Source organism: Salmo salar, chromosome 10 (genome assembly GCF_965601325.2).
Source record: "Salmo salar chromosome 10, fSalSal1, whole genome shotgun sequence".
In the NCBI taxonomy this organism is placed as follows: Eukaryota; Metazoa; Chordata; class Actinopteri; order Salmoniformes; family Salmonidae; genus Salmo; species Salmo salar.
The window spans coordinates 84771880-84787500 of record NC_138300.1 but is presented as its reverse complement, the minus strand read 5'-3'; the positions used below and the strand labels follow the sequence as shown (position 1 = coordinate 84787500).

General features: G+C 41.3%; 1 protein-coding gene across 5 annotated transcripts in view; it reads left to right on the top strand.

Annotated features, from left to right (window-relative positions):
- The window catches only part of ntrk3a (neurotrophic tyrosine kinase, receptor, type 3a), a 298276-nt gene that overhangs the window by 269729 nt on the left and 12926 nt on the right, over positions 1 to 15621 (top strand). For 2 of the 5 annotated variants that reach the window (XM_014124435.3, XM_014124434.3), the window contains 2 exons: positions 10914 to 11086; positions 12653 to 12896. In XM_014124435.3, the coding sequence (XP_013979910.2) occupies positions 10914 to 11086; positions 12653 to 12896 (417 nt within the window). Of the gene's footprint in view, positions 1 to 10847; positions 11087 to 12652; positions 12897 to 15621 lie in introns of all 5 variants that reach the window. The other 3 variants (XM_082957199.1, XM_014124430.3, XM_082957200.1) reach the window with 2 other exon arrangements.

The following is a 15621-nucleotide window of genomic DNA, read 5'->3' as shown; positions in this document are numbered from 1 at the left end:
CACCGGCTAAGCTGGTATTTCCCGCCAAAACCGTGAGTGTCATTCAAAAGCATATAAAGCATATAAATGGGCCTATATCTAGATTTGATTAGAGCTTTGATCGAAAATTCATACATTTAATAAAGCCATACATGAAATACATTTAATGACAGAAATTTTGTCCAAGTGATTGTGCCGTTATCCAATCCATATATGATATAGGCTACGCATGACAGAAAAACATAAAAGCCCATAGATGTAGCTAGCTAGCTATATCCTACTAGCTCCAGTAGACAAATCTTTTTGAGTGTGAACTGTATTACTGTACTGTATTGTATTATATGGACTGGAATTATGCACATCATTCAAACCATGATAAAGAGAGCATATGGGATTCTGGTCCAGTACATGCAGCCTGCAAAGTTACTGTCACGCCCTGACCAGTAAAGGGGTTATTTGTTATTGTAGTTTGGTCAGGACGTGGCAGGGGGTATTTGTTTAGAGTGTTTCGGGGTTTGTTGGGCTATGTTCTTATGTAAGAGGGGTGTTTGTTTTATGTGTTTCTGGGTTTGTGGTTAATGTTCTATGTTAGTATATTTCTATGTTCGTTCTAGTCTATGTTTAGTTAATGGGGTTGACCTTCAATTGGAAGCAGCTGCTCCTCGTTGCTTCTAATTGAAGGTCCTATTTAAGAGGGGTGTTTTTTCTATGGGATTTTGGGGGTAGTTGTTTCTTGTTTAGCTGTGTGCCTGACAAGACTGTTATCGTCGTTATTTTTGTATATGTGTGTTTTTGTTATGGTTTTTCCTTCTTTCTGCCAATTAAAAAAGATGAGTATACACATTCCCACTGCATTTTGGTCAAATCCCTACGACACCCGTGACAGTTACAAGATAGGCTAGAGAATGTTATTTTAATTTGTGCCTAATTGTATAATTAGTAGGCTGACCCATAAATACCTTTCATAATATTTCCCCTAATGTTACTAACCTGCCTACCTCTTTCTCTCACTATTGTTGCTTCGTTCCTTCCTCGCTTTTAACGGCTAGCTTAAATTAAATAAGTTTTGTTGCCCTTATCTGCGTCGTTCTAATAACAGCCCTGAATAATACAGGACTAGAATTAGATGCAGAAGGCTTTCACTTCTCTTCACAAAGATTGAATGGTTATGGGTCTGAATAAATAACTGCTATAGCCTTCCGCCATTGTGTGTTCACTCATCTTTCAAATCAAATCAAATTTTATAGGTGTAGAACTTACAGTGAAATCCTTACTTACAAGCCCTTAACCTAAAAAAGTTTTAAGAAAAATAAGTGTTAAGTAAAAAATAGATGCTTAAAATTTTTTGAAAATAAAAGTAACAAATAATTAAACAGCAGCAGTAAAATAAAAATAGCGAGGCTTTATACAGGGGGTACTGGTACAGAGTCAATGTGCGGGGTTACCGGTTAGTCGAGGTAATTGAGGTAGTATGTACATGTAGGTAGAGTTATTAAAGTGATTATGCATAGATAATAAACAGAGAGTAGCAGCGTAAAGAGGGGTCTGGGTTGCCCTTTGATTAGCTGTGCAGAGGGAGGTGTTTAGTCCCAGGGTCCTTAGTTTAGTGATGAGCTTTGTGGGCACTATGGTGTTGAACGCTGAGCTGTAGTCAATGAATAGCATTCTCACATAGGTGTTCTTTTTTTCCAGGTGGGAAAGGGCAGTGTAGAGTGCAATAGAGATTGCATCATCTGTGGATCTGTTGGGGCGGTATGAAAATTGGAGTGGGTTTAGGGTTTCTGGGATAATGGTTTTGATGTGAGCCGTGAGTTATATTGGCTGCTGTATTTAACATTCAACAACCAAGAGCTTGCATCCCTCTTCGAGTAGTCTATTAGTATAAGAAATGCTAAAAAGATAATGTCCAGCAAGCTATTCTACCGTAAATTCCGGACTATAAGCCGCAACTTTTTTCCCAGGCTTTGAACCTCGCGGCTTAAACAATGACACGGCTAATATATGGATTTTTCCCGCTTAGAATTTATTTATTTTTTTAAAAAACACATTCTGTAACGTGCTCAGTTTTTTGGCAGCATGAAGCTTTCATTAGACCAATGAAATTGCCAAACGGGTTAAGGTCAAACAACTTTTTTGTTTACTGTTTAGATTAAATCGAGCGCTCTCAAACTTCCCATCATTCTGATTACGGTAGTCATTTTGTTACCCTCATCATGGCAAAGACACGGAGAAATGCATATGATGCAGCTTTCAAGTTGAAGGCGATTGATCTGGCTGTTGGAAAAGGAAATAGAGCTGCTGCACGGGAGCTTGGTCTTAATGAGTCGATGATAAGACGTTGGAAACAGCAGCGTGAGGAATTGACTCAGTGCAAAAAGACAACTAAAGCTTACTGCTAATTTTTTATTTTTTGTTACAAGCCGTGTTTCGTTAAAGCCTATTTATTTTTGTTACAAGCCGTGCTTCGTTAAAGCCTGTGTAAAGTTAATTTGTTTCAATGTACCGGTAGGCACCTGCGGCTTATAGACATGTGCGGCTTATTTATGTTCAAAATAATATTTGTTTTTTAATTCAGTGGGTGCGGCTTATATTCAGGTGCGCTTAATAGTCCGGAAATTACTGTAGTCTAGCTTTTCCTACATGTGACTCCAAGAGCTAAGGAGCATTTATTTAAGGAGAGAGGCCAGCAGAGCACAGACCGAGGCTATAAGTTATAAGCTTATTATGCATAACCCATCATTAATTAGCTAAATATAAGGCTAATACTGCATATAATCTATTACCTGAAAGAGGTAGGCTAGGACATCTATATATAGGGCAATACAATGCATTCGGAAAGTATTCAGACCCCTTCCCTTTTTCCACGTTTTGTTACTGTTAGGTTCTGACAGAGTAAAACTCAAACGGACAACTAGGAAAAAGCTCAAACCTTTTTAAATAAATGTTTTTCCTCATCAATCTACACACAATACCCCATAATGACAATGTGAAAACAGGTTTATAGAAATGTATACAAATGTATAAAAAAACAGAAATACCTTATTTACTTAAGTATTCAGACCCTTTGCTATGAGCCTCAAAATTGAGCTCAGGTGTATCCTGTTTCCATTGATCATCCTTGAGATGTTTCTACAACTTGATTGGAGTCCACCTGTGGTAAATTCAATTGACTGGACATGATTTGGAAAGGCACACACCTGAGCTCCAGAGTCCCTCTGTGGAGTTGGGAGAACCTTCCAGAAGGACAAACCATCTCTGCAGCACTCCACCAATCAGGCCTTTATGGTAGTTTGGCCAGACGGAAGCCACTCCTCAGTAAAAGGCACATGGCAGCCAGCTTGGTTTGCCAAAAGGCACCTAAAGATCTCTCAGACCATGAGAAACAAGATTATTTGGTCTGATGAAACCAAGATTGAACTCTTTCACCTGAATGCCAAGCGTCACGTCTGGAGGAATCCTAGGCTCATCGCTACGGTGAAGCATGGGGGTGGCAGCATCATGTTGTGGGGATGTTTGTCAGCGGCATTTACTGGGATTCTAGTCAGAATCGAGGGAAAGATGAACAGAGCAAAGTACAGAGAGATCCTTGATTAAAACCTGCTCCAGTGCGCTCAGGACCTCAGACTAGGGCAAAGGTTCACCCTAAGCACACAGCCAAGACAACACAGTAGTGGGTTCTGGAAAAGTCTCTGAATGTCCTTGAGTGGCCCGGACTTGAACCCGATCTAACATCTCTGGAGAGACCTGAAAATAGCTATGCAGCGACACTCCCCATCCAACCTGGCAGAGCTTGAGATGATTTGCAGAGAAGAATGGGAGCAACTCCTCAAATGCAGGTGTGCCAAGCTTGTAGCGTCATACCCTATAAGACTTGAGGCTGTAATCGCTGCCGAAGGTGCTTCAACAAAGTACTGAGTAAATGGTCTGAATACTTAACGTAAATGTCATATTTCAGTTTTTGTAAAAATGACAAAACAAATGTTTTTGTTTGTCATTATGGAGTATTGTGTGTAGATTGTTGAGGGGGAAAAACGATTGTATCCATTTTAGAATAAGGTTCTAACGTAACAAAATGTGGAAAAAGTCAAGGGGTCTCAATACTTTCCGAATGCACTGTATATAAATCTAGAACGGGGTTATCTATTTTGGATGTCTTTTGAATGGAATTGATGGGGAGAGAAAGAGAGAGAGACTGAGAGAGAGGGCTCGCGCATGCACTGATTTAAAACAACAATATTCCAGTGATAATGTTATGCTCGTCATAAACATTGGACCAAGGTGCAGCGTGGTAGGCGAACATTTTACTTTATTTTAAAATGAACACCGTCAAAACAACAAAATACAAAAACGATCATAAAGTTCTGCAGGCTAAACAGCAGCAATACAAAAGCAAGATCCCACAAACTAAGGTGGGAAAAAGGCTGCCTAAGTATGATCCCCAATCAGAGACAACGATTGACAGCTGCCTCTGATTGGGAACCATACCTGGCCAACAAAGAAATAGAAAACATAGACTGCCCACCCTAGTCACACCCTGACCTAATCAAATAGAGAATAAAAGGGATCTCTAAGGTCAGGGCGTGACAGATAAGCTGTTTTTAAAACTCTGGATCTGCAAAAAAATTGAAATCGTTACAATAACAAAATAAGGTGACCCTGTAAAGCCAGATGGAGATGGGTGAATTAGACGCGCATTCAGTCTTTACATTACTGTAGCATAGGCTATGCTGCTGCAAATGTAGGCCGTCCTGTCACAAGAACAAAAGTTACTATGATGAGGTAATAGGTCTACATGCACTGTGAACTGTGCTTTATACTGAGATGGGCTGTCTGTCTCCTCCCTGAGTTTTGATGATTCATCATGCAGAGGCCGTAGAGAAGCCAGATTTAAGCATCGCATATCATTTAAGTTCCATTTCACGCCATGCCGTTCACATAAATAGTATATTATAATATAGCGGTTTCTCTCAGGTATTTATTTCGGGAAAAGGGAGTGGTTTTGGGCAGTAAATCTCAGTAACTGGGTTTCCGCCATTCAACCCTAGTGACAACAGCTGACTAATGGGTGAGAAAGTTTTCTCTGGAAATCACATTCGGGGCTAAATATCTCACTAGCAGGTTAACTTGGCATAATTTGAAGCATGTATTACATGTTGTACAGGTCATTATGGTTGACTTGAATAACACAACTTTTGTGTCAAGATGTATTGAGTCACTTTCTGCGTTAAGGCAGGGTGGTATCCAGATTTCCACATCGTCAGACCATTTCTGTACCATACCGGGGTTTATGGTATTACCGGAAGTGCACACAAGTGGAGCTATTAAAAACTAAAATAGTAATAATAATACTTTTGTTGGCAACAGGGATCTTGATCCAGGAGGGGATTGAATGCCTCTGCTGTAACCAAGAAACTTGCTCATGATATTTAGCCACTTAGCAAGTTAGCAAACAAAATGCATAGCTGGAGCTCTGAGCTAGGTATTAATTATTTATTATATTTATTGCTATTATAAATTGGTTACCAACGTAATTAGAGTAGCAAAAATAAATGTTTTGTCATACCCGTGGTATAAGGTGTGATATACCACGGCTGTCAGCCAATCAGCATTCAGGGCTCGAACCACCCAGTTTATAATTATACTTGACTTAAGCACCCAACCACAATTTTTTTTTACGGTATTGAAAATCATATAATGCCCACGCCTAAGAAGTGTGTTATATCTTCACTGTTGAGATTCTTGATCTCAATGGTGCTGATCATAAAATAAAAGGCTAAATAGCATTAATTGGATAACAAACTGTCAATTGGAACAAACAACTATGAGCAATATTTACAGTTGGTGGGTATTAACCATCTGTGTTTGCCTCTCTCTCTCTCTCTCTCTCTCTCTCTCTCTCTCTCTCTCTCTCACTCACTCACTCACTCACTCACTCACTCACTCACTCACTCACTCACTCACTCACTCACTCACTCACTCACTCACTCACTCACTCACTCACTCACTCACTCACTCACACACACACACAGCCTCAGTGTGTTAAGGCCTGCAGTTATCTAAACAATAAGCAGCCCTAAATTGGTTTTTAGATGGGGAAGCTGACTGGATGCCTGGTGCATGTAGTTTGAGCACAGCAGCTCACTCCTGAGAAGTTTTCATTTTCTCTGAAACCCCCCAGTAATTTTGTCCTTCCCCTGAAATGTAACCAGCCGAAGGAAGTAGATTTGGCTTTGACCATGCTGTCTACTGCATTAGCCCTGCATTTACAACAACAACAAGAAAAGACCTTGTGAACAGACCCCAGTTTTGTTGCTGACAGACATTTATATCTAATTCCACATCAAGATTATGCAATAAGGACTGTATTGTCCAATCCATCCTTGAACATATTGATTCAATTAATAAATACCATAATCGGCCTTTTATAAGTATTGCCCCTGACTTATTCAGTGATCCATTGTCTTTAAAAAAACAACAACATATGTCTGGCTGTCTTAGGAGGCACGTTATAATATAGCTGATTGTTAGTGATGCTTAAGGGTGTTCATAGACTTCCTGATCCTAAATGGGTCTCAGTGGGATTGGTTGCAGCATTAAGACCAAAACCCTACATCTGTCATTCAACCAGGGCCATCATGTGTGTACCTTGTAACACACTACTAATGCTAGATAAAGCGATCAATATCTATGCAACTTTAGAGGAATACTCCTGGATTGCGTTTGGGGCTTGATTAAGGTGGTAGCCACTGGTGGAAAAAGTACCCAATTGTCATACTTGAGTAAAAGTAAAGATACCTTATTAGAAAGTGACTCAAGTGAAAGTCACCCAGTAAAATCATAATTGAGTAAATGTCTGAAAGTATTTGGTTTTAAATATTCATAAGTATCAAAAGTAAATGTAATTGCTAAAATATATGTAAGTATTAAAAGTTTAAGTATAAATCATTTCAAATTCCATAGATGGTATCATTTTCTTGTATTTTTTTATTTACGAATAGCCAGGGGGACGCTCCAACACTCAGACATAATTTACAAATGAAGCATGTGTTTAGTGAGTCCGCTGCATCAGAGGCAGTAGGGATGACCAGGGATATTCTCTTGATACGTGTGTGAATTATACAATTTTCCTGTCCTGCTAAGCATTCAAAATGTAATTAGTACTTTTGGGTGTCAGAGAAAATGTATGGAGTAAAAAGTACATAATTTTCTATAGGAATGTAATGAAGTAAAAGTAAAAGTTGTCAAAAATATCAAAACTAAAGTAAAATACAGATACCCCCCAAAAAACACTTAAGTAGTACTTTGAAGTATTTTTACTTAGGTACTTTAGAACACTAGCGGTAGCCACCAAACAGCCTGTGTACCTATTATGACTGTTCATGTAACCCATTATTACAAAGGTATAGATGTTCACAGCTTCGAGGTTAATCAGGTCTATTGGGATTGTGTTATATCAGCTCTAGTTGATGCTGAGACACCTAACACAGAACCTGTTTACAGCGACATCCATTTTGAGTTAGTTCACAATGAAATCGAGTCATACATTATTCAAAAAAAAAAAAAATCCTGTTTAAATTATCACATGATATTGGTAGCTGGTCACATGACATTTGTGTCAAATCCATCCTTAAACGCAGTGGGTTGTACTGTCACAATCTTGAATGAGAAGTGACTGTCAGTAATTCTTGCGCTTGATTTATTCAATTTCATGTAAAGTTTTCGACTGTAACCTCTGTGTTAAAATGCGAATTTCAACTGACAGGGGTTGAGGATATTAAAGTTCAAAGGTCATAAAAGGTACCTAGATGCTGAAGGAGGGGGTCACAGTATAATGGTGATCCCAGTTGGTGACAAGGGGCACATTTATCACTGTTCCTCTCTTGTCACCATCACTCTTCATCAAGGCGCTCATCCATGGAATGATGTTAGCCATGATAGTGTGGAGCAGGAGGGAGGGAGCCGCAGTGCACAGGCAGGAGAAAGAGGCCGACCTTACAGAGGCACCAAGGCTGCAGCTGAAGCAATAAGGCTGTCTGTGAGGGATGTTAAATCATCTCCCAAAATGTTCTACTCTTCAGATGCTTTGATCAAGAGTAATGGTGGCAACACTGAGCTGGCTTTTTCTTCCTTTTTTCCTCCTTCCTTCCTTTATTCACATCCCCAGTCACCAGAGTGGATCCTATTGAAATAGATGACAGACAAATATACAGGAGTGTATACTTTTTCCACACTTTGTGACATTAAAGCCTTATTCTAAAATGGTTAAAATCGATATTTTTTTCTCATTAATCTACACACAATACCCCATAATGACAAATAAAAAACAGAAACACCTTATTTACATAATTATTTTGACCCTTTGCTATGAGACTCGAAATTGAGCTCAGGTGCATCCTGTTTCCTTTGATCATCCTTGAGATGTTTCTACAACTTGATTGGAGTCTACCTGTGGTAAATTCAGTTGATTGGACATGATTTGGAAAGGCACACACCTGTCTAAAAAAGGTCCCACAGTTGACAGTGCATGTCACAGCAAAATAAAAAGCCATGAGGTTGAAGGAATTGTCCATAGAGCGGCGAGACAAGATTGTATCGAGGCACAGATCTTGGGAAGGGTACCAAAACATTTATGCAGCTTTGCATGTCCACAAGAACACAGTGGCCTCCATCATTTTTAAATGGAAGAAGTTTGGAATCACCAAGACTCTTCCTAGAGCTGGCCGCCCATCCAAACTGAACAATCAGGGGAGAAGGGCCTTGGTCAGGGAGGTGACCAAGAACCCGATGGTCACTCTGACAGAGCTCCAGAGTTTCTATGTGGAGAGGGGAGAACCTTCCAGAAGGACAACCATCTCTGCAGCACTCCCCCCTACAGGCCTTTATGGTAGTGGCTAGATGGAATCCACACCTCAGTAAAAGGCACATGACAGCCTGCTTGGAGTTTGCCAAAAGGTACCTAAAGACTCTCAGACCATGAGAAACAAGATTCTCTGGTCTGATGAAACCAAGATTGAACTCTTTGGCCTGAATGCCAGGCCTGAAACCTGGCACCATCCCTAATGGGAAGCATGGTTGTGGCAGCATCATGCTGTGGGGATGTTTTTCAGAGACAGGGACTGGGAGACTAGTCAGGATCGAGGTAAAGATGAACGGAGCAAAGTACAGAGAGGTCCTTGATGAAAACCTGATCCAGTGTGCTCAGGACCTCAGACTGGGGTGAAGGTTCACCTTCCAACAGGACAACAGCCCTAAGCACAAAGCCAAGACAATGCAGGAGTGGCTTCAGGACAAGTCTCTGAATGTCCTTGAGTGGCCAAGCCAGAGCCCGGACTTGAACCCGATCAAACATCTCTGGAGAGACCTGAAAATAGCTGTGCAGCAACGCTCCCCATCCAACCTGACAGAGCTTGAAAGGATCTGCAGAGAAGGATGGGAGAAACTCCCCAAAAACAGGTGTGCCAAGCGTGTAGCGTCATACCCAAGAAGACTCAAGGCTGTAATCACTGCCAAAGGTGCTTCAACACAAAGTACTGAGTAAAGGGTCTGAACACTTACGTAAATGTGATATTTCAGTTTTACATTTTTGCAAATGTATAAAAAATGTAGAAAAACCTGTTTTTGCTTTGTCATTATGGAGTATTGTGTGTAGATTGATGAGGGGAAAAAACGATGTAATCAATTTTAGAATAAGGATGTAATGTAACAAAATGTGGACAAAGTCAAGGGGTCTGAATACTTTCCGAATGTGCTGTATATTTAGACATAGGTTATAATGGAATGTCAGGATATTTTTTAAATATGTGTAGGTCAACAAGTCTAGGAGCCTCCTTGTAAAAACGGTTTGTTTACTCTGTGTGTCTGTGCTAGCTAGCTGGCTGTCTCTCTAGTCTGTCCTGTACATCCAGGTGGACTAGGAACACACCACTCCTCTAGCAGCATAGGGGTCATAAAGCATCCAGGAGAATAGGGATGGATGCCTTGCCATCTGTCCATGGGCACTGCCATACATTCAAATTCCCCTTTGCATCGTCATATAAAGTCATCCAAGAGAATTAAAATGAATACAGCATTAGAAAAACCTTGTGATTATCATTGTTGAATATCAAATATCTGTTAGATAGTATTATGAATTCTATGAATGATCATTTTGGTTTACATAAGTAGAGGATTGTATCATGACCATTTCCGGGAAACATGCATTTTGTTTCCAAACTTTAGTTTACAGTACAGCTGCAAAATGTTTCATTTTTTAATGGAGAAGCAACCAGCAATGACTGCTTGGCAGTCATCCCAGACTCAGTAAGGAGTAAATCCTACCTTTTACATGTGGAGGATCAGAGAGAGACAAGAGATTGAGCGTAAAGGCCAAGCTATTTCATAGGTGGGAATTTAGGGAGGTTTATTTCCAGCCGATAAGCTCGTCAATAATGATACCATAACTCTTAGCCAATACGGTAGACAACAACAGCGTCTACATCTGGTGAGGCACGGAGCCTCTTATCACGGCTATATAATGAAATGTCAGATTGTGTATGGGATGCCTAATGAAGTCAATTACAAAATGATCTGCTTCTGTAAAGCTGTACAGTTTGCCGGGTCATTGTGACAACATGTCAAGAAATGTTTCGTTCATGTTCTGCTCCTCAAATGGAAAGATTAAAGTGCTTTACCGCTCCCTGCTCCATTTATTACCCTGTCTCTGTTGTGTTTGCACCAGCCAGAGGTTATTGTGTGTGTGGGTGTCAGTGTTTATCCAGGGTTCATTGTAAGGAAGCCAGCAAACTTTAATGCTCTGTTTCTTTGAGAAAAACCTATGTCCAACAGTATCATACTTTGCTAAGCAGTTAAACACCCTTGTATTTTCTCAGACCCTGAAGGACCCCACCCTTGTATTTTCTCAGACGCTGAAGGACCCCACCCTTGTATTTTCTCAGACGCTGAAGGACCCCACCCTTGCAGCGAGAAAAGATTTCCAGAGGGAGGCAGAACTATTGACCAACCTGCAGCATGAGCACATTGTCAAGTTCTATGGTGTGTGTGTGGATGGAGACCCCCTCATCATGGTCTTTGAGTACATGAAGCACGGGGACCTCAACAAGTTTCTCAGGTAAACTGTGTCATCTGAATGCATAAGACGTGCTCAGCTCTCAACTAAGTTCTGTAAATGAGTCTTTGGGTGATGTAGTCCATGAGTATTACAAGCTGACAACTGAGGAATACTTTTCTAATGTGTGTGTTGGTGGAATTTGGAAAGTTTACTCAGCTGAATAAAGTAGAGATGTGTGGGATAAGCAAGATGTGCTCAACTCTTACTAAATTCTGTCTTTGGGTGCTGTAGCCAAGGATTACAAGCTGTCAACGGAGAAACATAATTTTTTATCATGTGTGTAGTTGGATTTGCTAAGTTTACTCAGCTGAATAAAGCAGAGAAATGTGTGAGATAAGCAAGACGTGCTAAACTCTTACTAACTTCAAAACATTTGTCTTTGGTGTAGCCCATGAGTAACACAAGCTGAGAAACAGACTTCATATATATATGTTTTTGGGGGTTGTGTAAGTTTACTCAGCTTAATAGAGGTGTGTGTCGGAGGGGGGGGGGCGCGCATCTCCCACTGTTTACCAATATCAAACTGTCTATAGACCAAACAATGAATGGAAGGTTGACTGCACCCCAGTAGTGATGTAACTGATCCACAGTACACTAACCTGCATAATGATCAGCAGTATTAGAGGTGGTCATACAATAAACCCTTTGGCCAGCAATATCATAGATGTGATCATTTCCAGAGATAAAATAAGTTATTGTCCATTTCCTCATTTCTACATACAAGTAAACAACCCTGAGGGCTTACCGCAAGCATCAGGCTGTAATTCATAGATTGCTTCCCCTCAGAGAAATGTTGTAGCGTACAAGAAACAGGAGGGAAAATACAATGTTTATGTTTTCCACTAGACCTGTCACCCAGTGCCAGCAGCAGTGACTTCCTATTCGCTACACTGTACATTAAGTAGCGATGACCTGTTAAGTGTAAAACCACAAAACACTGTGTAACGGCAGACTGCTGACTGAGCCTCCACAGACGGGGAACTGTGACTCAGATTGCAAATGAGATGGCTGATCTCCTTTATCGTTGGATATTGTTAAACCTCTGGATCCTCTGCAGTGGCAGGGAACATCGGTGCTCAATAGCAGAGGCAGATCAGGCAGACGTCGGCTTGCTGGTGGCTTTACACATGCAAATGTCATGGCTAATAGCATTTCCGTTAATGTTTCTCTGAATTAATTCATACGGAGAAGCTCCTGTTGGTTTTGTACCCAGTGGCCCTGTTCATTAATGACATTGCCAATGTTCCTGTCTCAATTAAAGGTTGACTGTAAAATGCATCTAATGCCCAACCCATTACAACTGAATAACATACTACTGTAACATACTATTCACAGCTATAATAATAATCCATTTCAAAATGCAATATGAAGTTAGTTATGGTGATTCTGTCTTGAGACAAGTTCACTAAGTCTGAGCTCAAGTCCTTATTGGTTTGATGACTTCCTCCCTCCCTCCCTCCCTCCCTCCCTCCCTCCTCCCTCCCTCCCTCCCTCCCTCCCTCCCTCCCTCCCTCCCTCCCTCCCTCCCTCCCTCCCTCCCTCCCTCCCTCCCATCCCAATCCATAGAGCCCATGGGCCCGACGCTATGATCCTGGTTGACGGACAGCCGCTGCAGACCAATGGGGAGCTAGGCCTTTCTCAGATGCTGCACATTGCCACTCAGATCGCCGCAGGGATGATGTACCTGGCCTCCCAGCACTTTGTGCACCGTGATTTAGCCACTCGGAACTGCCTGGTGGGCAACGGCCTGCTGGTGAAGATTGGTGACTTTGGAATGTCCAGGGACATCTACAGCACAGACTACTACAGGGTAAGCACCTTTGTATGTTTTATAGATAACAAATGATTTCATGTAGTAAATGTATTTGCTTGTTTGTTATATCAAGCTATACTGTACATTCATAATCGACTCAATGATGTATTTTTGGTCACCGTACAGTGTTTTTAGAGAACAGGTGGTGTTTTGACACAGTGGCTGTGGACGGTGGCCCTGCATTCACCTGCCTCATGATGATGTGTTTGTTGACCTTTACTGATACCTGCCCTGCCCTGAACTCTTTACCTTTACTAATGCACAAATGTACAAGGAGAAGTGATGCATGCTCAATATGTCTATTTGTGAAGATGTGCCACGTCTAGGGCAGAACCACTCTCGCTGTATTTTGTTTGTAGCAGAAGATTATTTCTTTGACTTCTTCCCGGTGACCAGAATATAGAGCTCGTAGCCGAGATGAGAATGGAGTTGCTGAAGCTGTGCTGGCATTACAAAGGGATTATTACTGTGGCACAGGGGATTTTCACTAGATACAGACTGTAATTGCCATTGTGAAAAAGAAGTTACATTTGCAGTAAATGTCAAATAGTCCATTGAGTCTCATCCTACTTAATGTGTTCTGCAGGCTACTTTTCCTTAATGGTACCTTCGCAATAAGCAGCTCAGTAAAATGGGTGGCAGGTAGCTTACTGGTTAGAGCGTTGGGACCAGTAACTGAAATGTCGCTAGTTGGAATCCCCGAGCCGACAAGGTGAAAAATCTGTGGCTGTGCCCTTGAGCAAGGCACTTAACTCTAATTGCTTTCCGTGACCCCACTCTCAGAGGGTGTATCAGGTGAAGTTGGGACATACAAAAATACACATTTATATTTCACACAGAAATTCGTTTTTTGCACGTCCCATCTCCCCCTGAGACACCCTCAGAGAGTGGGGTCATGTGGCTTTTCTCCTTTTAGATACTAAGGTAAGGTATAGAAAGAAAAGCCAGTGTGAGACTGATTCACCACCAGACTACTACCAGGATTGCTGGACTGCCCCCTGTTGGTCTAGCAGCATCTTTGGGACTTTGCCATTTTGGACCTGGGCATCTCTGCCAGACCAGGCCTGCTGTATGGTCCACTGACAGAGCTGAGAGATTAGGAGGTCGTAACTGCATTGGACACATTCCCTGTTGTTGAGTGATTATAAATTGGGGCGGCTGCCAAGAACATATCTCCCTGACACTGCTGACATATTGACGTCCGCTCCTCTCCTTCAGGAAAAGCAAGAAAACTGCCCTCAAGGGATATGACACAGTAAGCAAGAGCACAGTCTGAGCTGGGTTTTTTCACAGGCAGCATATCTGACAGCCCCATCTGTATAATGAAAATGATGCCCGGGCTCCCCCAAACCAAATTAGCTGTTGGTTCTCAGTCTGCAGGCAGGCACACAGATCTGACATGGCACTGTGTTTGTGAGCTGAGAAGTATGACATGGCTTCATAGACCCTGTTGGAAACGATACAACAAATAGCAAGGCTATGTGAATCTGAAAGGCAACGGGAAGTCAGGCAACCTTGACATGCACATGAATGTACATTGAGCATGGGTCATGCAGCAGTTTGAGAGGCAGCGGACAATGATAGCATGATATTACGTCATAGAGGAATGCATTTTCATTCAGATCACTGTTTAACTAACTATGCTGGGTGTATAATTCCTTTACACTTCCTCAACAGCCACTGTTGGTCAGCTGCAATGTTAATCCAACAATCCAATGCCATTGTTCCAAATGAGGAAAGCTTCATTATTATGATTCATCTGCTCTTTAGAACGTAACGACATACAGTCAGGTCCATAATTATTGGCACCCTTGATAAAGATGAGCAGAAAATACTGTACAAAACAGTATCAAAGATCCACCACCATATTTTACTGTAGGTTTGAGGTACTTTTCTGCATATGCTTCAGTTTTTCGATGCCAAACCCACCACTGGTGTGTCTGGCCAAAGAGCTCTATTTTCATGTCATCTGACCATAACGCCGCCTGGAATTTGATAAACGGTATTTGGATTGGAACCGGTGCTATGGTCAGACGACATGAAAATAGAGCTCTTTGGCCAGACACACCAGTGGTGGGTTTGGCATCGAAAAACTGAAGCATATGCAGAAAAGTACTTACAGTAAAATATGGTGATGGATCTTTGATGTTATGGGACTATTGTGCTTCCACTGGTCCTGTGGCCCTAGTTAAGGTCAACGCTATCATGAACTTCACCAAGTACCAGGACATTTTAGCCAAAACCTGGTTGCCTATACCGGGAGGATGACACTTGGCGGCAAGTGGATATTCCAGCAAGACAATAACCACAAGCACACATCAAAATCCACGAAGAAATGCTTAATTGACCACAAAATAAACATTTTGCAATGGCCATCTCAGTCTCCGAACTATAAGTGCAGACGAAGGATATCAAGGATCTGGAAAGATTCTGTATGGAGGAATGGTCTAAGATCCATCCCAATGTGTTCTCCAACTCATAAAACATTTTAGAAGTAGGCTCAGTGTCATTATCCTCGCAAGGGTAGGGTGTTGGAGTTCTGAAAACAGGGGTGCCAATAATTTTTACCCCTATCTGATCATTTTATTATTAGCTGTTAAACAACCTCTCATTCTCTGAGCAATTGTGTTAGTATGTAATAATACAATTGTCTTTTTTTTGTTGCATGCAATATGTGTATATATTTGAGTATTTTTTGCTCATCGTTATCAATGGTGCCAAT